This window comes from Perca flavescens, chromosome 16 (genome assembly GCF_004354835.1).
Source record: "Perca flavescens isolate YP-PL-M2 chromosome 16, PFLA_1.0, whole genome shotgun sequence".
Classification (NCBI taxonomy): Eukaryota; Metazoa; Chordata; class Actinopteri; order Perciformes; family Percidae; genus Perca; species Perca flavescens.
This window is the reverse complement of record NC_041346.1, coordinates 27,418,520-27,441,977: the sequence shown is the minus strand read 5'-3', so window position 1 is coordinate 27,441,977 and position 23,458 is coordinate 27,418,520. Positions and strand designations below refer to the sequence as shown.

Below are 23,458 nucleotides of genomic sequence, written 5' to 3'. Positions count from 1 at the left end.
CCAACAGACGGCCTAACATAGGGAGCCGGGCCGGGCCGGGCCGGGCCGGGCCGCTTGTTGGTAGATTTATTTATGGGGCGGAGGAAATGAACTACGAAGGACGGACGTTTTGTGTTGTTGCCAGCGGTTACGAGTGATTTGAAGCTAACCGACTGTGTCCCTCTGTTCGACGGACTGAACTTATTCTGCTGGTAAGTGACATAGACAGTAATAAGGTAAGTGAACGCGCCATTTTAGCTTGGACCCGGAGCTGAGCAAGAGGGTCTGGCAGCCAGACCCCTCTCGAGCTGAGGCGCGTATACGTGAGCGCTTTTTTCTACGTTTTTGAAGTTTGTCACTTTTAAAAAAAAAAAGAGTTTTTGTTGCGTTTTGTCACTATTTTCGACCTGCCTTCCATTCCTTCTTTATTTCTACTGTCTTTTTCTCCGAGTTTTTCTAAGTTTTTTATCGCTTTTTAAAAAACAATTCCGCCTTTCAAGGTTTTTGTCACTTTTTTTTTTCGAAGTTTGTCTTCCTTCTTTCTACTGTTTGTTTTGTTTTACAAGTCTGTTGCTTTTTACGAAGTTTTTATCGTTCTTTTCTAAGTTTTTGATACTATTTTCCATCTCTTCTTGCCTTACTTCCTTCTTTCTACCAACTTTTTACGCTTTTTTAAAGGTTTTTGTTGCCTTTTTTCATCAGCATTTAAATGTTTTTCAGTGACATGGCTGTTTTAATCTTTGTGTTGCTGCTTTTTTTTTTTTTTGCTACACATCATTTCTCATAATGCAGCCATGAAGATATTTTCATTAGACCCTCCCTTAATTTGTTTTATTGTATTTTATGCCTGTGTGAGTTAATTTTTATTCTGGTCAGGGGGTACTTGGCTTAAAAACACAATTCAAATGGGCAACATTATCGAATAAAGAACCTTGATGATAATCAACCTGCGATGTTTTAAAGACCCTTACCGCAGTTCTGAAGGTAAAATATTCTGTCCGCTGTACGATAAAAAAATGTAGGCCTACTAGAGATATTTAGATACAATATCTATATTTTGAGACCCTTTTTTAGAAATATTTACAGCGAACAAATTTGGGCTGAGAACCACAGACAGGGTAGTAATTAAACTCGGAAATAATTGAGAGATTGACTGTTGGGTCTTTTCATTGGATTTGTGGACAAAAACATAAATATGTAGTGTAGCGACCCTGCAGGACTGATATGGGAGAGATTCGGGGGGGGTGTTCATTGGGGGAAGATGTTGCCCTAGTTCAGCTGCTTGGTCAGGTTGGTGAGGAGGCGGGAAGGTAGGGGGAAGTTTTAGGAGAGGTAGGAAGCTAACGAGGTAGTCGGGGCCGGTGTTCTGACGATCTATGCTGCCTTGTCGAAAAACGCTACCGTAGCGCAAATCGATAGTAGAGTCTATCGAGTCGCGCTGCCCTATCGAAATGTGCTTCCTTATGTGTCCCCATTTCCAATTGTGCAGGCAGGCTGAATCCCATAGAGGTATAGCTCTAACAGTATTGACATCTTATGTTTATTTGAGCATATTTTGATACTCCATTATATATTTATTGAATATTTCAGTGGTAGCATATTCTGATATGACAAATATACCCTATAAAATAATGCTTCCCAACAGAATCATTATATATTGCACCACTACTCACTCCATGTGCACTGTAAAGAGATAAGGAGCATATTTTGATATTCTATTAAATTATATTTGTTGAATATTTCAGTGGTAGCGTATTCTGATAGAAAAATATACCCTATCAAAAGGCACAATGAATAAATGATTTATTAGATATTACTCCATTATCCACAGTATCGACCACATGTCCGACCGCAAGGATGCATAGATTTATGGGCGGGGAATCAGACCACGCTTGTGGGTCGTGCGCATGCGCAGAACCGCTAAGTAGCACATCTCGATAGGTAGCATAGATCGACAGAACACCGGCAGCTCTTTTGTTGTTGTTTTTTGGCACTCTTCCAACCCTGTTATTAGCCTGTGTTCGAGGGTAATAAAGCCCGGTCCATCCGGTTAAACTTCGACCACTGTCTCCTCGTCATTCAGCTACCTAGCCAGCCGTGCGGCAGAGCCGTAACGCTACATTGGTGTCAGAAGTGGGATCAACCACGCTTCCCTTCCCCGCACGATAGCTGGCTACCACCGCTAGCCACCACCAAGGAAACAGGATGGCTGAACGTAACGGAAAACCGGACCGCTATGCCCTATACACTCCCCCTGAAACACCAAAGGGGAAGCCGGCAATGACCGGCGACCAAGTTGTACGGAGAAAGGTGGGGAAACAACTCACTCACCCCTAGCTACATTGCTGACGGACGTTCCCGAAGCTATGAGGAAAAGTCCGTTTCAATTTCGTTTCGGAGAATTAAATGTAAACAATCCGGACGCACGCAGACCTTGCATCAGTCGAGCAGTCATCGATGATGTCACTACTCAGGCAGATCCCAAAGGTAAAATGGATGGCCAACCAAGTTCTATCACAGAGTTAGAGAAAGACATTACAGCTAGAATAGAGGAGGGCTTTATGCAAAGGATGAGCCTTGCAATGGAACGTGCTTTCAGACTTTTCCTGGAAAGCTCTGTGACTAAACCTCAGGAGTCAGAGGCTCATGCTAACGCTTATCAGGTTAACGCCAATAAGGAACATGTGGGCACCAACCATGCCAGTGTCAAAACGGACACATCCAAAAATAAGCACGCTGCAGTTGCTACCCATGATGCTAATGTTCCAGTGGGTGGCTTGGATTCACAACCCGCCCACCATTCAGTGAGGGTGCCAGTTCAGTTTGTCAACCTGTGGAGAGACGTGAAAAGTGTTGCTCCCTTACTGCCACCCCAGCTAGTTCACCTGCGGCTGCTAACCAACCAGGTGACCTGTTACCAGCTTTGACTGCCGCACTAACCGCGGCCCTAATGAGGGTGCAACAACCATCCCCCAGACGTCCGCTTAAAGGTTGGGCGCTATGATGGACTCACTTCCTGGGAAACATACTGGGCCCAGTTTGGTCTTCTAGCAACCGCAAATGGCTGGTCCCCATCAGAGAGAGCCGTCCATTTGATCTCAGCATTGGAAGGTGAAGCTAGGAAAGTGCTGCTAGATGTGACTGCGGCGGACCTGGAGAACCCACAAGCTATATCCAGGGCACTAGAGACGCTTTGGGACCACCACCCCCGCAGTCGTGATGCGGCAGAGGTTTAACGAACGAATGCGGGCACCTGGAGAAACGCTAGCAGTGTTTGCAGCGGAGCTGCGCTACCTCGCTCAAAGAGGATTCCCTGAGTTTGACGATGAAACACGCTTGGTGCTAACTAAGGAAGCATTCATTCGTGGCCTCCTTCCCCTTCCATTGCGCCAACAAGTCCGGCTTGCTGACCCACAGACCCTGGAAGCAGCTCTAGAGAAAGCACTGGCGGTGGAAGACATCCTCATAGAAGGTTTCGATAACCTACCCGGACAGGTGTCAACAAGACCCAAGAGTCAAGCTTCTCCGCAGATTGGACCAACCTCTCTGCCGACGGGCCCCGGACGTCCTTCCCCTTCACCTGAAGATCGACAGAGGCAAACCTGCTTGAGGTGCAATCAGGGGGGTCACACATGGCGCTTCTGTCCTGTTCTCGATTCTGCTTTGGGTGTGCCGGCATCGGGAAACGCTCAAGGCTCGGTGTAGAGGGGAGCAACCCGAGCCAACCTTTGCTCCCCAGAGGTTGTGACAATCATTCTGCGGTAAAAGCGCTCCGCCTCCCTGTCACTCATGCCCTTAGCACGCAAAAGGCCTCAAACAATGATAGCTGCCGAGTACCGATATTGGTCAATGGCCAATTGACCAACGCCCTGCTCGACTCCGGCTCAACCGCAACTCTCCTTCCTGCCAGCTGGAACTCTACCCCAAGCCACCAATGTCCCACTCACCACAGTCGCAGGGGGAAAAGCCCCCATGCTAGGACAGTGTGAAACTCAGATCCAAGTGGGGGCTTATTCCACCTGCCAACCAGTCTGGGTCGCTGAAGTAACCGAGAGTTGTATACTTGGACTGGATTTCCTGTGTGAAGCAAGGGCTATACTGGACTTCCAAACACGGACAATTATGTTCCCTGATGGGGTATCTATTCCCTTCCTGAGTGACCCTCACATCCCCAAAATGACTAGTTATTTAGTTAAGGACGATGAGGAACAAGGAGAACCTTCCCATTCTCCAGACTCTTCTCGGGGGAGGTTCCTTCGGCAAAAAAGCCCTTGTCCACTAACCGCTGACAGCCCCACAGCCCTTGTCCCATCGGACAACCAGCCACCATTACCTGCAGTTATCCAGACCGCAAGTGTAGGCCCCATTTCTGAGAAAGAGACAGCAGCCAGTGCAACTGTCAAGGACCTGTGGGAGAAAAATCGTGCAGGTCTGAGCTCCGAGCAGCAGAATAGGCTCTGAAGAGAGTCCTGAAGAGATGCTGGCGTGTGCCAGCCACTGGAGAACCACAATGGCAAGTGGTTGTACCCTAAAACCTCCGTGAGGAAGTGCTTGAAGCACATCATGGTAGCCCCGGAGTTGGTCACTTTGGGGTGACAAAGACCTTCTATTGGGGCCAGAGTAGGAGGGATGTGGAAGACTACTGCCGCCGATGCGATGCCTGTACTGCCCGTAAAGGCCCCCAAGGTCAGTCCCGTGCACCCTTACAGCAGCACCGGGTAGGGGCACCCATGGACAGAGTGGCCGTTGATGTGCTGGGGCCACTCCCCCGTACTAGTAGCGGGAACCGATATGTGCTAGTCGCCATTGACTACTTTACGAAGTGGCCCGAAGCATACCCCCTTCCTGACCGGGAGGCGACAACCGTGGCTGAGGCCTTGGTACAAGGAATGTTCAGCCGCTTCGGAACACCATCTCAGCTCCACTCAGACCAAGGGCAGAACTTCAAAGCACAGGTGTTCACCACAATGTGTAGCCAGCTTGGCATCCGGAAGACGAGGACTACACCGCTGCACCCACAAAGTGACGGATTAGTGGAGCGGTTCATGCGGACCTTGAGTGCCCAGCTAGCCCTTTCCACTGCCCCGGACCAGAGTGATTGGGACCTGCAGATACCCCTCATCCTCATGGCGTGCCGCAGTCCAAGAATCCACCGGATGTACTCCTGCATTGTTGATGCTCGGCAGAGAGCTGAGAACGCCGACGGACGGCCACCAGATGCACCCGATGCCTCAGCAGGGCCAGAATATGCCAGGCAGTTACAGGACCGATTGGAGACGGCCCACAACTTCGCCAGGCACCAATCGCAGCAGGCCGGGGTCCGTCAAAAACGAGGCTACGACGTGCACGTCAAAGGACAGGACTTCCAGGCTGGGGATCTTGCCTGGGTGTATGGACCCAAGAGAGTTAAGGGCCGCTGCCCTAAGTTGGACAGCACATGGATTGGTCCCTGCTACGTGGTCCAAAGGGTGGGCCAGGTTGTGTACCGCGTCAAACTGGCTCCAAGAGGACGCACAGTAGTTCTACACCGGGACAGGATGGCATCGTACCGAGGGACCCAACAGCCGGCTTTCCCAGTGACACAGACCGGGGCAACCGAGGATCACCGTGCCGCAGAAGAGGCCCACCAATACGGCAGCGGAATGCTCTTCGAGGAGAGGTGATGACACCGCTTGGAGCTGTAGTGCCAAAAAATGCCACTACCGCTCCTAGACCTCCCCCGGAGGATCAGGGAGTTAGGAGGTCGCAGACGGAACGGAGATTGCCGGGTCACTTTCAAGACTTTGAGCTTCCTCGGGGACAAGGAATTAGCGAGGGGGGGGGGGCAGTGTAGCGACCCTGCAGGACTAATATGGGAGAGATTCGGGGGGGGTGTGTTCATTGGGGGAAGATGTTGCCCTAATTCAGCTGCTTGGTCAGGTTGGTGAGGAGGCGGGAAGGTAGGGGGAAGTTTTAGGAGAGGGAGGAAGCTAACGAGGTAGTCGGGGCCGGCAGCTCTTTTGTTGTTGTTTTTGGGCACTCTTCCAACCCCGTTATTAGCCTGTGTTCGAGGGTAATAAAGCCCGGTCCATCCGGTTAAACTTCGGCCACTGTCTCCTCGTCATTCAGCTACCTAGCCAGCCGTGCGGCAGAGCCGTAACGCTACAATATTATTAAACTATTTTGTCAAAGACACACATTATTGCCACATTATTTTCTGCAAATCATTGAGCTCTTGATAAGTTCCCACAAATGATTAAAGAACAATAGAAACAGAAAAATGTAAGAACTCTAGTGTCTGTAAAATGTGAATAAAGTCTGTCAGAAGTAACAAATACATCATCATCATTACTTTTAAACGTGTTTACAGAATAAACAAGTACAGCAACAAGAAGTAGTTTCTTTATTTTGGCAAATGAAAAATTACTGTTTCAGTAATCGTTGTATGGAACACTGAAATCAAGAAGGGCTTTGTCTTTGATTATAGTGCCCCCATCAGGCCATTGAATGTAATGCAAGTTTAATTTAGTTTTAAGCTTTCTCTCAATCAGACATATATTACATACAGTATCAACACAAACACACAGTGGCTCATTTTACACACAAACTCCACATGCCCTGTTCAACCCTGAGCTGTGACAAGAGGGACGAACAGGAATAAAATCCTCCAAATATTGCACAAAATGACAAAAGTTGTTTATAAAATTGGCCAAAGTGAGGATAAGCTATGATTTGACTCTATAAAAATTTATTTTAAACATAATTATTCACCTTTTTTGTTTTAAAATGAAGCACTTGTGACTTGTCACACATACAAAACTTTATAAATACACTTCACAGGGGGATAAAAGAGCAAAGACGGTCTGCTCTTTGGTTTTACAGATGGACGGATGCATGATGGGAAGCGATGGCAGCCTGTACAGCAAAGAGGTTGAGGACAGAAGACAGTAAGTCATAAAATCACAGCTGAGCTACATCAGCTCTTGACCTCCTCAGCGGCAGGCCTTCACCTTTCTGAAGTCAATATTACAGTGAAATATATATTTGATGTGTTTCTATAGTGCACGAGGCCTCTTCGGGGTTATCTGTTGGCTAGCTTGCTCCTCTTCCTGGAGTGCAGAACGGAAAGACTTGACTTTATCTGAAAGAGGAGAGAATATCACAGCATAGGTTACCAGTGGTGGAGTGTAACTAAGCACAGTTACTGTACAAGCACTGCACTAAAAAGGACACATTTGCGCTATTTGTACTCAAGTCTTTTCTTCTCATGCCACTTTCTACTGAAGACCTATTCAGTAGGGGTGTAAATCGCAACTTTTATTACGATACAATATTATATCGACTCTTTGAACAACAGTTTTCTGATATCACAAGTCTGCCATGATTTTGATTCAATTCAGGGGACTGCGATAGATACGAGTGAATAATCATAAGCCCTTTTAACAGAATCAATTACGTTAATATCAACTCACTAAAAAGCACCTAAAATATAATTTGACAATTTTATTACCGAGCTCTTCCAGACATTTAAATGGAAAAACAAACTATTCTTTTTAATAAAAAATAATAAATATAACATTGAAGTTTAAAACTAAAAGGTGCATTTTAAACATATGTATCGATATTTTAAAGCCTTTTTTAACATCGTGGCCAGGGGACTATTCATTTGCACTGTCCCCTTCTCAAATAAACTGAACTGAATTTTCATGCATCGATGATAGTGGATCGTTTGGCTATGATCGCTTGAAAATATTTAATTTTCTTATCTACAAAAGAGGGGGTCCTGCAGAACAAGAATGGGAACCACGGGATTCATTTATTGACAGACATAAAATGAAAACAATTTTGATAATTGTTTAGTGATTTTTCAATCCAAAATAACTGTAATATTTGAGTAATAATGTTGAGGTTTGGACTGTTGGACAAAACAAAGATTGTGAAGGTGTCCCTTTGGGCTCTTGAGTAATTGTGATGCCATTTCTCACTATTTCTACAAACCAGATGAACAAATGATCTCTACCTCTCAGCTCAGTGAGAATGTCAATCTTCTGATCCAGGATTTGTTCTAGTTGAGTTGCAAATGATTCAACATCGTAGTCCACTTCCTCCGTCATTTCCAAAAGCACCTTCTCGTCTTCCAGCCAGCGGATCGACTCCTGTAAGGACACGCTGCAGTTTATACTCTTCTGTGTTGTTTAAACTTTATAATGTAAAAAAAAACCAGGCTGATAAAGAGAACGGGAATGAACATCTGCCCTAAATTTGAACTCAAATGGACATTAGATATGGATTACTTGAAGGAAAATATGGTCTGTATTGATCTATAGGTTTTTGATTCTTACAGTATCTGTCAGGTTTTAGACACATTTATATAGATGGATTTGCACACTTTGCACATTAAAATAAGGCTCTTTGACTTTTCTGAGCTTCCTCTATTCCTGAAGGATCTACTGTACCTGGAAAACGGCCCTGTGGTCCTCCAGAACCTGCTCCTCCATCTCCACCAGCTGAGAGACGGCTTCATGGAAAGTGAAGAGCTGCGGGGAAACCTCTTCCTCCTGCAGACAGAATGGCCATGTTTGTTTTTACATCAGTGACACTGTGACATGATGGGACTGCAGTCTGCTGGAACCCCAAAAACTGTGTGGCTCTCTATAACGGCCAGTATGAACAGGAAGAATGATTACGGCAACCAAAATCAGTTTAAATGGACATATGGGAATGTGAGTATTATTTTTAGACTTGACCTATCCGTTAGTCGCTTTGTTAAATCAAGGGAATGAGTATCTGTTTGTCTTACGTTCTGTTCACAGAGCAGCTTCAGATCGTCTCTCTGTGGAGAACTGCCGACCCCCCACTGAGCCTCCAGCACCTCCAGCTGGTGATGTCCTCCCTGATGGATGTCCATCACTGCTGAAGGGTCCACCGTCAGCTCCTTCACCCTTAAATATCCGATTTAAAGGTTGGTAGTTGTATAGAATATGCAGACGTGTTGCCGGGGTTAAATGCTCAAAACATTTCAGTGAAACAACAAACACTACAGACTGACTGCATGCAACCCTGGATAAAATAAAAGCAGGTCAACATCAACAAGTTAAACTGGTAATGCTAAATAAAAAAAAATAAAAAATCCTTTCTATTAACTTTGGGATAAAGTAATGTTGGGCCAGCATTATCATCCTACTGTAAAGGCTCTTGTTAATGCTCCGCAGCGAACAAGTACACGGACAGCTGCGACCCCACGGGCAAATACTCAATCTGTTTATACTATCCACTAGGGGTGGGAGGGGAAAATCAATACACAGACAGTAAGAAAAACATAGAACATCTGGCTGAGACTGAAATATATTTCTATAGCTCTAAGCGACTTGGGTTTTAATGAGTAAAGTCGTATGACAATGTGGTGGTAACTTGTTGTGAAGAGCGATGTGGAGAGAAGTGCTGAGAGACGTAGTAAATCGATCATACTCATAAGTAGGGGAGAGTTCGGAGCGACTCCCTCCACCTCCGCTCTGGGAGAAGGGAATGTCTGAGGGACTTATCCCAAACTCCTTCACTCTGGAAACACGGCAGGAGAGAGACAACACACACAAACCCAAGAAGAGGAGACAGGAGAGGATCACATTATGCTTTGCAACTATTCTCACATTCATGTAATTTAAAGCTTAAAAAAAGAAAAACAATCTGATTTACCTGTTGGCATATCTCAGCGTGTTCAAGGTGTTTTCACATGACGCCATTCCAGGAGAGATGGTCGCAATCTGTGCAGGCAAACACCATAAAGAGAGTTAGATCGATATTTATCAACAAAACTGTTAACTGAAAATGATTATATTTTCAATAATGCATTCGTCCACAGGAGGTACAATAATATATGCACAGCTTTGCTTTTGTCCTACCATGCATGTTCTGGAGTTTTCTCCTATGAAGGAGTCGCGCAGCACTTGGGTTAACTTGCTGGCTCTAAACGGAGTGTGAGGTTTGTTTCTGCCCAGCGCTCGAATGCACTCCTGCAGACAGACAGACAGACAGACAGACAGACAGGAACATCATCAGTGGCAGTTAGCCTAGACGACTGCAATTTTGCTAAGAGGTTGATTGATGAGGACTGAGGAGGAGACCTTCAGTGCCAGCAGGCTCTTGTTGATCTCGGCTCCTTCGAGGCGAGTCTGCCGGTCCGCGCTGGACGTGTCGGCTCCTCTCTCGTTCCCCGCCAGGTCAATGAGGGAGAACTTTCCGTGCATCTTCCCCCGCCGACGGAGAATGATCTGGAAGACGGCGTGGCTCCGAGAAGAGTGAGCGTTGGCCGAGGTCTGACCGGAGGTCCTGAAGGAGACGCAGAGACACGGAGCTTATCCTCGAGGACCGGTCCAAACCTTTCAGAACTAACTTCTGCTCATGCTGCCGTTTAATTTAAACGGTGGTCTCCTACCTGCAGCTGTTTCCCACTTCAATGAGTTTGAGGACGTCCTCTGTGCACTTCACTTCCCTCTCCTGTAGCCCCACCACCTGCACCTGCTGCTTCCCGTCCTCCAGGACCCGCAACTTGGTTTTGTTGTTTAGCAGGTCAAACACCTTTTTTTTTTTTTTTTTTTTAAACACAAACACAAATTGGTTTAGGACTGAAAATGCATCAGAGAGTTTTTTAGTCAGTTATGCTTGCATCAAAGTGTCAGAGGCGACACAAACTCAGTCTTCTTCTCAAATAAATCTATTAATAAATGTGTTAAAAGACACTTGCCTTCCCGCTGTAAATCTCAAAAAATGTTGCAAAGATTTGGAGATCCAACTTCTTGTAATTTGGTTTCTTAATCATGAGAAAGACATCTCTGGCTGCACAAGGAAAGGAAAAATAGAGACTTCAAAATTCAGTCAGAAGCAGTAAGCAGCAGTGAGAATCCTGTAAAGGTACGGGAGAAACTAACCAGACAGTGCATAGATCCCTTTAGAGCAGTCCTGGTTCTTTCCCGAAAAGTCCCCTCCCATCGTCTAAAAGAAGATACGAGTTAAAACAGGAAATGAGCACTAACAGGGTTCCCAAAGGGTCTTAGACGTATTAAAAAAGTATTACATTTAGTATTCTAAGAATTTAGGCTTTAACAGTATTGAGTTTGGTTTAGAAAGGTCTTCAATTTTGTCTTGTCCTTTCGTAGGATTAAATAAATGCTGTAAAGTCATAAATAAGTATTTTGTGTGGGTAAATTCACTTATTTTCATAGCATAAGAGCTCTTAATGCAACAAATATATAATTAATTTTATCTTATTAGAGTACAAACACTTCGCATAAACATTTTATTAAATTCAGGTAATGTTACTTGATAATACTTCTTAAAATCCACACTGATTTTCCCTTATATGGCCATAAAGTTCGTATTAAATTTCATCCTAAGTGGTGTAAAAAAGGTCGTTAACTGTCTTAAATTTAACTTGAAGAATCCTGGGGGTAACCTGACTAAAAACATTTAGTTTCGTTAAAAAATCAGAGCACTCACGTGTGTTTTTCCACTTCCAGTTTGTCCGTAAGCAAAACAAGTCGCCATCCCCCGCTCGAAAATGGTTTCAACTAGCGGCTGAGCAGTGAACCTGAGAGAGAAGATTATTTCAAAATGTCTTTAATTTATTCCATATTTAACCTTTTGGGGGTTCTATAGAGAACCAAATTACCTGTAAACCATTTCATTGGTGGAGTTCTCATCGAAGGCATAGTCGAATCGGAACGTTTGGTTCTCCAGGTAGCGGGTCAGGTCGACTTTCTGCTTCGGCTCGTGGACCATTACCACGTCCTTACTGGGAATGGTGATCACATCCAAATCCTTCATTGTCAACTCTACAGAGACGTGGACAAAGAGAGTTTTTATTAAAATTTCTGTTAATGCACAAACGTACGCTTCAAAAAGATGGCAGTTATTAAAACTGTTCAGACAAGGCTGTTTAGAGGCATACAATTTGCTTTACTTTCTGTCCAAACACATTGATTGTATAAAGCTTCTCTGATTACCTTTTTTATTGAGTGGACGTGCCCGTACACACACACATATCCTGTGCTCCTCGATCTGAAACATCAAAAGGTACAGATAAATTGGACTTTACATCATTTGTCAGAGTTTAGACATTTAACACATTTATTTCTCCTCAAGTAGCTGTAAATTTGGAAAAATCAACTTATTCTACGCTGACGGTTTTACATATATTCTGTATTCGCTTGTTTCAGCTCTTTATTGAAGCTATATGATGTTTACACCGAGTGAAATATTGCAACCACAATATTTTGTAGGGCTGCACCAATTCATCAAATGGAAATATTCTAGATGTCTTATGCATCATTTTATACACATTTCCCCCAAAATGCAACCAGCCATGTGGTTTATTTGGAAGATTTGGGATCTCAACTAATATTTAAAACTAAGTAATGTGTTTTTTAACTATGTTTGGCTGCAAAGCATGAGCTTGTCATGACTAGTGGGGTTAAAGGTGCTAAATCTAAAGATTAAGCTGGTTATAGTGTAGTTGATGATAACAAGCTCCACAACAAGCAATAAAGCTGCGTTCTTTTGGTTAAATACCCAGTAGTTGTTTCTAATTAAGATCGTATGGATGTATGTACAGCTGACCTAATATATAAATATGTCAAAGTCACTTCTTATCTGATGTGTAATAACTGGATGACTGGTGATTATCAGAATCCTTTATTGATCCCCTCTGGGAAATTGTTGAGTTGCAGTTGCTCATAGTCAAAATTAAGTCAAAATAAGAGTAAAAAAATAACTAAACAATAAGTGTATATAGCTAGCATAGCTAAAGTGCAAGAAAGAAAAGTAAAGTAAGATTAGGTTATGGAGGAAATAACCAGAACTGAATGTCCTTAAATCTAGGGCTACATGATATGAGGAGAATATGCTATAACTTTGTTGAATATTTTGATAACGATATTACTTGCGATAAATAAACCGTGTACTCAAAGTGTTCTCAGTTCTGCCTTTCTGCTGCTTTCAGTATTCTGCTAAAATACAATGAATTGCTTGTTGAATTTAAAACAAAGGAAAGGAAATAATTTCCAACATTCTTTTATTGAACAAACTGAAGACTGAATTGAATATTCAATATGACCTTGTGGAATAGACTGAACAATGACATCCAACAGAGCCATAATATCATTCAGTTCAAAAATAGATAAAGAAATCATTACTTGACCAATACAGAAAGGAATAGACCGAAACATAGGAATGGAATTGTAATGTAAAGGTATTGTTGTATATTGTTGTAAGTTAGTGTAAGACCTGAAAGAGTGTAAGCTGTATTTGCACATCTATTTGTTTTGTAATAACATGATATCGTGAGGTAGGGGCAGGACCTAATAAGCTGTATGCTTCCGCCTACTCCTTCTCAAACTAATGACTTACTTTAGTAACTAAAACTTTTTTATTTATTTCAAGATAAACAATAAATCAAATCAAATAATCAAGGCATCACCATCTTAAAAAAGAATGACATTTACATTTTAAAGTCCAGCTTTCTACTGACATTTTCTCTCAACCTCTTTCGCAATATGTCGCAGCCTTTTGCGATATGGTTACTGCCCCAGTTGATATAGCGATGACGATTAAAAAAAACAATAAATCGTGCAGCCCTACTTTAATCACTACTCAACTATCTGGACACCCTTACTTGTTTCTATTAACTGAATCTGGAAAGCCAGCCCTAAACCAGACTTACCAGGTCGTTGCTGGTTAAAGGCCTGTAGTCCAGACTGGCTCGGAAGTCTCTGATCATACACATGATTTCGTAGTTTGGTAAATTGACATCCACCTCCTGAAATGGAACAAAAAGCAAAAGTAACAAGTGAACTTACAAATGAAACATTGTATGCGTGTGTGGGTTTGCTCCTCACTTGTGCCCTCTTCTCTCTGAGCTCTTGCTGCTGAAGTCGTCTCTTCTCCCGTTTCTCCTGCAGTTTCTCAACTTCCTTCACACAGTTAGATTTCCTCCGTGCTGGAAGGAACGGCGGAAAACAATCACAACAAAAAGTAATTTGTTTGCAAATACTACATGAAAATGCAGCAAACCAATAATATATAATAATATAATATAGTACTTTTGCATTTGATACTTTAAGTACATAATTCTGATAATAATCACACTTCTACTTAGATAAAATAAAAGCAGTACTTTTACACTCTCACTTTGTTACTTAAACAAATAAAGAGCTTCTAAATACTTCTTACGCCACTGGTTGTTAATAGTTTTTGGACAACGATGGAGCTTTATCACAGTGAAGAATAAAATATATCAGGCTTCGCATACATGCATAATGCTTGTTTGAAGATTCACATTCATTGTTGGTTTTAAACAGTTACAAATATAGTAATCTCCAGACTTATTGTTAGAAGTGATTCTGCTGGATTTCAGATGTCATGCTTAAGAGTGTTGAATCTGAAGACTTATTTTATATTTCAACAGCAGTGTACATTTATGCTAATTGCAACATCCACAGCTGGAAACTTAAACAAGTGCTGTAGTATGAGCCCAGAAGCCGAGCCAGTGAGCGACTGTGAAAGAGCCTTTGACGCCCTCGCGCTCACAGCTGTGTGGGAGCATGACATCACTGGTTGTGGCCTCTGCAACATAACCCTCCACCAGAACATAACAACACACTAGGGCTAGTTAATCACATTTTGACTGTGATTTAGCTCCGAACATCACAAAAACAATGTAATTTAGATAAACTGATTTTTTTGCACGTTACATTTTGCAAGTTAACTCCTATTTTGTCTGGTGTTCTGAAAAGGGAATTCAAAACGTTCTTCTTAAGTATTAAGGGAAATTTCACAGTTTTCACTGTTTTTTTTAAGTTCAATAAATGCAACACCTTTCCAAAAGTCAATGAGTAATTGTGTTAAATAATCAGGATTTCAATATTGACCAAAAAATTGTGATTATGATTTTTTTTTCCATAATTGAGCTGCCAAAGTTTTTATTTGATTTCAGTTTACTAAAATATTTTTAACTGCGTACTGTCGTTTTAGTTTTGGTTTTAGTTTACTATAGTAACCCTGATGTGGACTTGATTGAACCTGGGACATGTCTGATCCAGATGGAGAGGCTGTGTGTTACCGTTCTGCAGCTGTAGCAGCGACTGGTTGAGTGCAGACTGGGGAGCGATGGCTGGGGGGGGCGGCTCTGCAGCCTGGCTCTGATGGCTGGGACGGGCCCGGGTGGTTCCCACCGCTGCAGCTGACAAGTAGACAGAAGATCCAAGATAATAGTCATGCATTTGTGCAAAATTATTAAACAAACAAACTACATAATCTATAATATTTCCCACTCAAATCTACTGGTATCTTTTCATGCAGATAGTTTTGGTTTTCTTTAGAGCGGAAACGATTAGTCAGTTAATCCATTAGTCAATCGTCGAAAAATAAATGACTATTTTAATCATTTGAATGAATAAATGGTTTATTTCGTTTTACATTATGATGAAGATAGCACTACAATTTGGAAGAATATGGAACTAACAAAAACATAATTATACATGTTTACACCAATCCACTTCACACAATATAACTCACACAATGAATAACTGAAAATGGAATAGGCCGAACCAGCATGACATCGTGCTAACACAAAAATCACATCCGGGGAGACAAATAGCCGTTGATTTGAATTGTAGAGCGATGTGAAATCTGCAAACTTGTTTATTTATGTCTGTTGTAATTTACAGCCATAACTGTAACATATAAAGATACATATGTAGTCCGAGCTGTCTGATGTGTCCGCTGTGTTTCTTTTCAAATCTGGCGTTAGGAACAGCAACATCTCACCGCCGGTTGGACTGACTGCTTGTTTGGGTGCTGTCATTGTCTGTGGCACAAGCTAACGAAGCGTTGATATGTGAAAGCATCAAATATGTATTTTAGATGAAGGGGATGAGAGTGTATCCAGTTGTTCCTTGACTTTAATCAGCGCCGTTAAAAATTGACTGTACGGGACGACACAGCAGTTTTCTATCTGGAAGTTATTGTAAACAAACACTGTGATTGGATCTATAGGCTGAAGATCAAGGCTTATTTTTGCCAATCCTTTACAATTTATAAAAAAAAAACAGAATATCAGCAACGATCTGTGCTTTGATATGTCTTTTTTCCCTTGATTTCTAGGTGGATCCATTGACATAAATGTGTGATGAGCAGCGGATAATATAATGATGTCCTCACAAAATGTAAATCACACTGAAAAAATATGAGTATAATGTATGTGTGTCCAGATTTGACTGAGTTATGAAGGTGAATGACTTGTAACACAAATGGTGGCAATCAGGCACTAAGGGTTTTAAAGAACACTAAGCGAGGGAGAAAGTCGGTTTGAAAACCTCTGATTTAAATCCAACATACCTCTATTCTCCCGTGGAGGATTCTCAGCTTTAGGTATTGCTGTAGTCCGTTTGGTCTGAAAATATAAAAACAAAGAGACAGCACCATTAACCATTACAGAGTTGAAAGTAGACTGAGTTCAGAGACACTGTTCAATAACACTGCAAGATTTAAGACCTACAACAGTGGGTATCTGTCCCATTCATAGAGAATTACATGCTGAAAACATTACGGCAGTTAGCATAAATGGTCCCTAAAAACGTCTTTAGCAAAGTCTAAACCAAACCTGAACCCTTGACAAGAAAGTGAACACAAAACTGACTTGCAAAAAGTCTTTAAACTGAACAAAAACAGTTTGTTTTCTTCCAGTCATGAATACTAATCTATGAACATGCCATTGTAACGTATTATATTAGAAAAGGATTGATAATGAGGAGCAGACCTTGGGGAGTTTGCTGGTTTTGGCAGCATTGGAGGGAGGAAGAGGAGCCTCAGGACTCTGTGGTATCTCCTCGTCAGGAACAACATCTGGATTCAGAGCAAAGACACTCTCCAGATCAATCTGAGGCAGAAAGAAGACAAAGATTGATATTATTATTATAACCTAATCTAATTCAGATCAAGATCTCTCTCACAAGAGAGCCAAAGTGAAACCAGAACTTCAGTTCAAGTTTATTGTCAAATGCATATTAGTACGAAGTACCACAGCAATAAAATACAGTTTGCCTTGGCACTCTCTCAGCACCAGTAAATAATAACAATTATAAAAAACATAAATAGCATTTAAAAACATCTAGAAATATCCAAGCACAATAGAAATAGTGACTAAGTTCAGACCACAGCCCTCCTTCCTGTTGTGCTATCATTCAATAACCTTCCTGGTTCTGTTTCAGTGGTCAGAAAAACCTCATTCAAAATCCTACTAACATTTTTAACAATTATAATAACTAAACATCCAGCCCTGGAGTAGAGTCTTATCTACAGTATTTCGTGTAGCTCGCTTCATATTCTTAGAGATAAGGATGGTAGTTTTTTTTAGAAACGATGAGAAATGTTTTTTAGCTGCCTTTAACGAACATCATTTCCCATAAACCCTAGACCTTCGTGGACTAAATGTCACAGCTCGTCAGAAGAGGCAAGTTAGTTCAGACAGGTCTGTAACAACACAAGTGTAGAGAGGACCGAACAGAGATTACAACTAGAAAGTAGTGCTGCTCAATTATGGCATACTCATAATAACAATTATTTTGGTCAATATTGAAATCACGATTATTTAACACGATTAATCATTGACTTTTGGAAAACTGTTGCATATCCTGAACTTATAAAATAGTGAAACAGTTAAAACAACAGTGAAAACACCTTGAACTGTAGGGCTGCTCCCTCTTAGTCGATTAGTTGACTAATCGGTCGTTTTGGTCTTAGTCAACTTAGATTTCTTTAGTCCATTAGTCATGTTTTATGCTTTTTTCATGCTGAATGACTTATTTCCAAGAAACGTACGAGCACATCTCTGGTAAACACAAGAATTAAAGTGGTGCTTTTGCATGACTCTTTGCGGAGAAACTCAGATTTACAGATCTGTCAATCAAATCAACTAATCGATTAGTCGATACAATTGAATGAGTGTTAGTCAACTAAGAATTTCTTCAATCGAGCACAGCCCTATTGAACTGTGAAATTTCCCTTACTACTTTTCCTGTTTGAACATTTTGAATTCCCCTTCTGTACACAAGAGAAAATAAGAGCAAAATGTAAAATTATCGTTTTTAGCCGAAATCAAAATTCAATTAATTGCAAAGCCTAAAAAGTTTAAAAATTACTTTAGAGGAGAGTGTAGGTCAGTTTTATGGATACCGACGCATGTACCCGCGTTGTTGTGTTTAGGGCTGGTATCAGTAGATACTTTTTCATTTTACCAATGAGTCCTGATTTCTTCTCTTCTTATTCAACGGTTGCTCAGAGGGATCTGTGTCTCTTTCTGCCCTTTCAGTTGTCAGTCTGGCTGAACAATTGTACAGCGTTTTATTCTCCATGTACAAAACTAAATCACATCTATTTGTAAAGAGGACTTTCCACAACCTAAAAGCATCAGACAGCATTCAGACATGTACTGTAGAGGAGTACTCTCAGACATCTGACTGGACACAATAAAGCTTTTGTGGCAGGAGATTATAGACTTTTGAACGGCAGTGTATATTCTTATCAAAATCATATCTGCGGTATTATCGTGTTTGAATGCACAACAAGTTAAGCTGACCTTACACAAAACGATTTTTCGAGCAGAATGAAATCATGAGTTGCTGCTTTCCTTGTCTCAATCGTTTGGGGTAAGGTGGTCATAAAATTGTGAGCTGTCTTAAGTCAATCTCTTTGCTGTCTCGATGTTCTGACAAAATCAAACGTGTTTGATATCATCTTAAGTTTTAAGTTATGGTAGTATAATCTTTTAGTCTGTGACTAAAAACTCCATGACGTTATTACAGATTGTCTTTAGATGTGAGATTGTGTCAGACCTTAGTCTTTTTCAGTGTCTTCTAGTGTTTGGTAGGCATTAGTCACACATTATTTTCCAGAACCAACAAACTGACAGAAAGAAATTCGTAAGAGAGGCACATAATACAGGAAGTTAGTAGCAGCTCTACCTCTTTCCCTTTGGTGTCTCCATTCTCGATCCACTCCACTGTCACACTGTCATTGTCCTCATGCAGTGATGTGACCATCGCCTGGTGTATTCGTCCTGCAAAAAGAGAGGACGTAAAGAGACGCTAGGCCTGCTCAGTGCTGCATCATGGGACTGTAGAGTAGATATTTGCTGCTTTAGCCTTTCATATACAGGAGGAAGACATTAACAAATCAAATGAACCATGAGCTGAACACATCTCTAGCTGAGATGATCATTTTCAGATAATTTGATACAGGAAGAAAATAATATAATATTTTGGAGTCACATTTTGACACTAAAATAAGAATACTGAGATGCTAATGGGTGTGGCTCATGATGGATGATGAGGAAGACTTTCCCACTGTCATTCACAACTTCAAGAGCTGCATTTACTGGCTCTTCGATTAGATTCTTGGCAGTCTTATCCACACTTTTATATGGTAAAAAAATGAGCACAACGCTGTTTTTAAAGCAGGCTATTTTAGTGCCAGCCAGAGGAGGGGAGAGGCCCCCTGCATGCAGCTATCCTTCAGCCCAGGATTCAGAGGCCACTGCTGGATGATGCAGTGCAGGTTGGAGCGGGTAACAACATGCATACTGGAGGGATAACAGCCATGATGCAGAGGAGAGGGGAGAAGAACCAGGGCAAGGCAGGGAAGGGGGGCAGGTGTCATTTTTTTGGCCGCAGAGCCGCACAGGTGAACGGACCCGGCAGCCCGCTCCACTGGCCGGCCGACCAGCCGGTGTCTACTTAACTGACAGTCGACAGTAGCATGACATAAAACATTTATGTTTGCGCAAACACTTTACTCGACGTTTTTTATTTGAAACGGTGAAAAGATGTAGCAGCTTGCTAGCTTGGCAGAAGCCGTTTTAAACCGTTTTTAACAGCGGTAACGTTAGCTCGTTGCACCCGGACCCGCCGGATGGAGAGCGGTGTCTGTGTCTGTGTGTGAAGAGCTAGCTACCTACCGTCGCTCCGTTTTATCTCCACGTAAATGCCCACGAAGATCTTTCCGAATACACCGGCCATCTCTCCTCGTGGGTTTTTTTTTTTTTTTTTTTTTTGCGTGTGTGCGTGCGTGCGTGTGCTGTCTCAAGTTGTGTGCTGCTGCTGCAGAAACTGAGGTCACTAGCGGTCAGTCATAGGAGAGGCAGGAGGAGAGCAGAGGGAGCCGCTGCGCAATGCGCATGCGCGAGTGGTGAAGTAGTAAGAAGCATCTTCTGTAACGTTACTAGCAGCGGTGGAAAAATACTCAGATCTTAAAATACTCTGTTAAATACAAGTCCCCAAGTATAAGTCTGTAAGTATAATCAGGAAATTGTAATTAAAGTTTTAAAAGTAAAAATGTCCCCTGGGACTGTTATTATATATTCTATCTTCATTAGATTGTTATTACTCATGAACTAATGTAAAATGGAATGGCGCCCCAATTACCCAGAGCCCTAATAATAATAATAATAATAATAATAATAATAATAATAATAATAATAATGCATTTTATTTATATAGCACTTTGTAATACTCAAAGACACTTTACAAAGTTTTTAAAAGAAAATACAGATACGAACATTCACACACTTAAGTGACACCTTCACAATGTTTGTTTTGTCCAACCAACAGTCTAAATCTCAACATTAGTAGCCTACTGACACATTACAAAATACAAAATCAATCAAAGTAATTAGAAATAAATTAAAATGATTAAAAATAAATTATATTTATTACAAATATTCATTTAGAATATAAGTAAAAAAGTTAATTAGAATATTTAACAATACATTTAATTTTTACATTTACATTTTTTTTTAAATGATTTACCCAGAGCCCAAAGGGAAACAAATAGGCTTCACAGTTCCATAGTTTGTTCCACAGTCCAAACCTCAACATTATTACTGAAACATTAACATTGTTAAAAGAAGAAAAGCGCATCTTCACATTTGAAAAGCTGAAGGAAATAAGGAAATATTTTTGCTTATTACATTTATTTCATATATTAATAATTTTCTGTCAATTGAAAAATCAGTTAATCGGCTAATCGTTTAAACTGTACTGTTGGGTAGTTTAATTTATAACAAAATGTGTATATACAATATATAACATTATTATATATTTTGTGTAGAGTTATTGTTCCGTTACATACAAACAGAATGGAGATATAGCTAACGGGTTGTAACCTATGGTTGTAATGTCCTCTCATTGAACATAAGATGGCAGCAGAAGCCAATTTATCAGACCAACAGATTTATCTGGGTTATATAGTCTGGGTTATAGAGTGCATTATGCTGTTGTCTCATTTTCCTCTTTTATTGTAATTTATACCAATAAGTTTCTGTTTTAATGCACTCGTCAAGCTGTTTCATTTGTTTTAAAATCCCTGGATTTTAAAAAGCTACAAAGCTTTCCCCTTCCTCCCATTACACTTTAAAAAAATACAATCCAGTATTTCAGATGACTGAGGCTAAGGTACCCACACAGCCGCCCTATCAGATGAACTCACATACTCCTACAATGAATCCCAAAGTATGTTTGATTATGGCTTGAACAACTGACCTATGGGAGCGTTTTTTTTAGGGGAGGACAGTCACTTTGCATGCATGTCGTAATGCTGCATGTGTTGCCATATGCATGTGTTTTTAGTTGCAGCGTGTGGAGCTTCCAGGGCCACTGTACTGAACAGCATTTTAACCAACACTTTCACTCCTAACACCAGATTGTCCCACCTTCCGACTGAAATATTCATCTGGGAGAGTGCTGTCATGATGAAACACACGTTTTAATGCTTACAGGAGCACTGCCCTGGGCTCTCTTCACAGCATCAGTCACCTACCATCAAATCAAAGCTGCATCTGAGGGGTGAAAGTACGAACAGGCCCCATATACCACACAGAGAAAGACAAAAAAACAGGACTGGAGTACAGCAAAAATTCAGCTGTGAGCAAACACGCAGCTATCGGCTCAGTTGTGCTGATGATCCAGTTCAGCTCTCTTGTCCTTTGTTTAGTTTGTCGCAGATGTTCCTGCCTCTCTGTGTGTGAGGGAGGGAGCGTGCGGGATGATTTTCACCGTGGTCTACTGATCTCCTCGCTACATTAGGCCGGGTCATTCCTGTGATTGCTGCAAAAAGCTGCCAGTAGACCAAATGAATGTCTCAGGAGGAAGACTGGGAGCCAGCACACGCATATATTTACAGGCCAGAAGCAAAACAACACAAAGCTGAAACCAGTTTCAAAAGCTTTTTGTAAATGCAACAAATATTAACCGTATAGGACATGTGTATTTTGTGAGTTAATTCCAATTGAGCCTGAATTTCCATAATCATGATTAAGCATAAGATAGTATTCTCAACAAATATGTATCCTTCCTCTAGTTTAATCAGATACATCATCTCAAAACAATAAATTAACAGACCGTTATTAAGCTGTAGTTCAAAACGGGAAACGACAATAACAAACATCAAGCTAGCAAGCTACACACTTAAAATGGCAGGTTTTAAAGAATATTTGGATCGTGCAACAAGGCAGGTCTGCTTGGTTCTTTCGGGGAATGATTGTAAAGATTTAGAAAGAATATGTTTAACGCATTTCCTCTCTAACTGGGACATTTTGGGACCGATTGGTGGGATTTCTGTGGGCGAAGTACACACAGACATACACTGGTAAGAGCAAATTACTTTTAATTTGTATCTAGCTAATTTAAATAGCTCATGTTACTGTATTTTGTGAACAGTTAACTTCATTTAATATTGTATTTGGCGTTTTCTTTTGCGTCTGGAGCTTAGCACCGCCCAGACGATTGTGATTGGTTTAAAGAAATGCAAACAACCCAGAGCACTTTTTTCCTCCTATCCCAGAATGTATCTGTGATGTAGCCAGACCTTACTCCACAGAGCCATGGAGGGGGTTTATTGCTGTAAATACATCCAGCAGAAGTGTGTCTTAAATCTGGACCTGGTTTGTCAGATGTGTCTGGACCAAAGTTCCGCAAACAAAAAACAGCTAAGAAAAAGGAAAAGCATCACTTATTAAGAGCGACTGTCTGGCTCAGGATCGTAAAGGCGTAGTTGTCCATCAGTGTCCAAAAGTCTCCCCAGAAACAAATGTGACTGGCTGCTTAAAATTCCCAGAGGTTTTTAGTTATTAATTATAGCAATTCAGGCATCTCTAATCCAGGTGTAGGTGATTAATAGTAGTCTGAGAGGTGGAGGACGAGGCCTTCAGCAGCTCTAACGCTATAAATCTACACTTCTCAAGGAAAGACGCAGCATTCAGATGCATCTCTTTCTGAAGTTATATCCATCACTCATACTCTAAAGTATGTGTTTTTACTTTAGGAAGCTCTTTTGCAAACTTTTAATCCCTTAGCTAAGTGTTGTAATTATTGATTTATTAGTGTATTTTCAGGGTCAGTGCCACAGACTTTTGATTTATTGTAGCTTGTGGCTCTGCTTTGTGTGTCCTCATGCT

General features: G+C 41.5%; 1 protein-coding gene and 1 long non-coding RNA gene across 2 annotated transcripts; one reads left to right on the top strand and one right to left on the bottom strand.

Annotated features, from left to right (window-relative positions):
- Positions 1 to 6,346: 6,346 nt before the first annotated feature.
- LOC114571081 (kinesin-like protein KIF2A) lies at positions 6,347 to 20,157 on the bottom strand. Its single transcript, XM_028601873.1, has 21 exons — positions 19,964 to 20,157; positions 18,972 to 19,066; positions 16,769 to 16,888; positions 16,348 to 16,402; positions 15,071 to 15,190; positions 13,848 to 13,948; positions 13,673 to 13,768; positions 11,958 to 12,012; positions 11,624 to 11,786; positions 11,452 to 11,542; positions 10,884 to 10,947; positions 10,700 to 10,791; positions 10,391 to 10,533; positions 10,080 to 10,284; positions 9,858 to 9,968; positions 9,652 to 9,719; positions 9,427 to 9,516; positions 8,759 to 8,900; positions 8,415 to 8,516; positions 7,979 to 8,114; positions 6,347 to 7,099 (listed from the first exon to the last, which is right to left on the bottom strand). Exons 1-21 carry the CDS (start codon positions 20,022 to 20,024, stop codon positions 7,014 to 7,016), a joined length of 2,196 nt encoding a protein of 731 aa, XP_028457674.1. The 5' UTR covers positions 20,025 to 20,157; the 3' UTR covers positions 6,347 to 7,013.
- Positions 6,831 to 9,032, top strand: LOC114571082 (uncharacterized). Its single transcript, XR_003694612.1, has 3 exons — positions 6,831 to 6,905; positions 8,403 to 8,681; positions 8,772 to 9,032. It is a non-coding gene; the product is annotated as an uncharacterized LOC114571082 (long non-coding RNA).
- Positions 20,158 to 23,458: the final 3,301 nt, after the last annotated feature.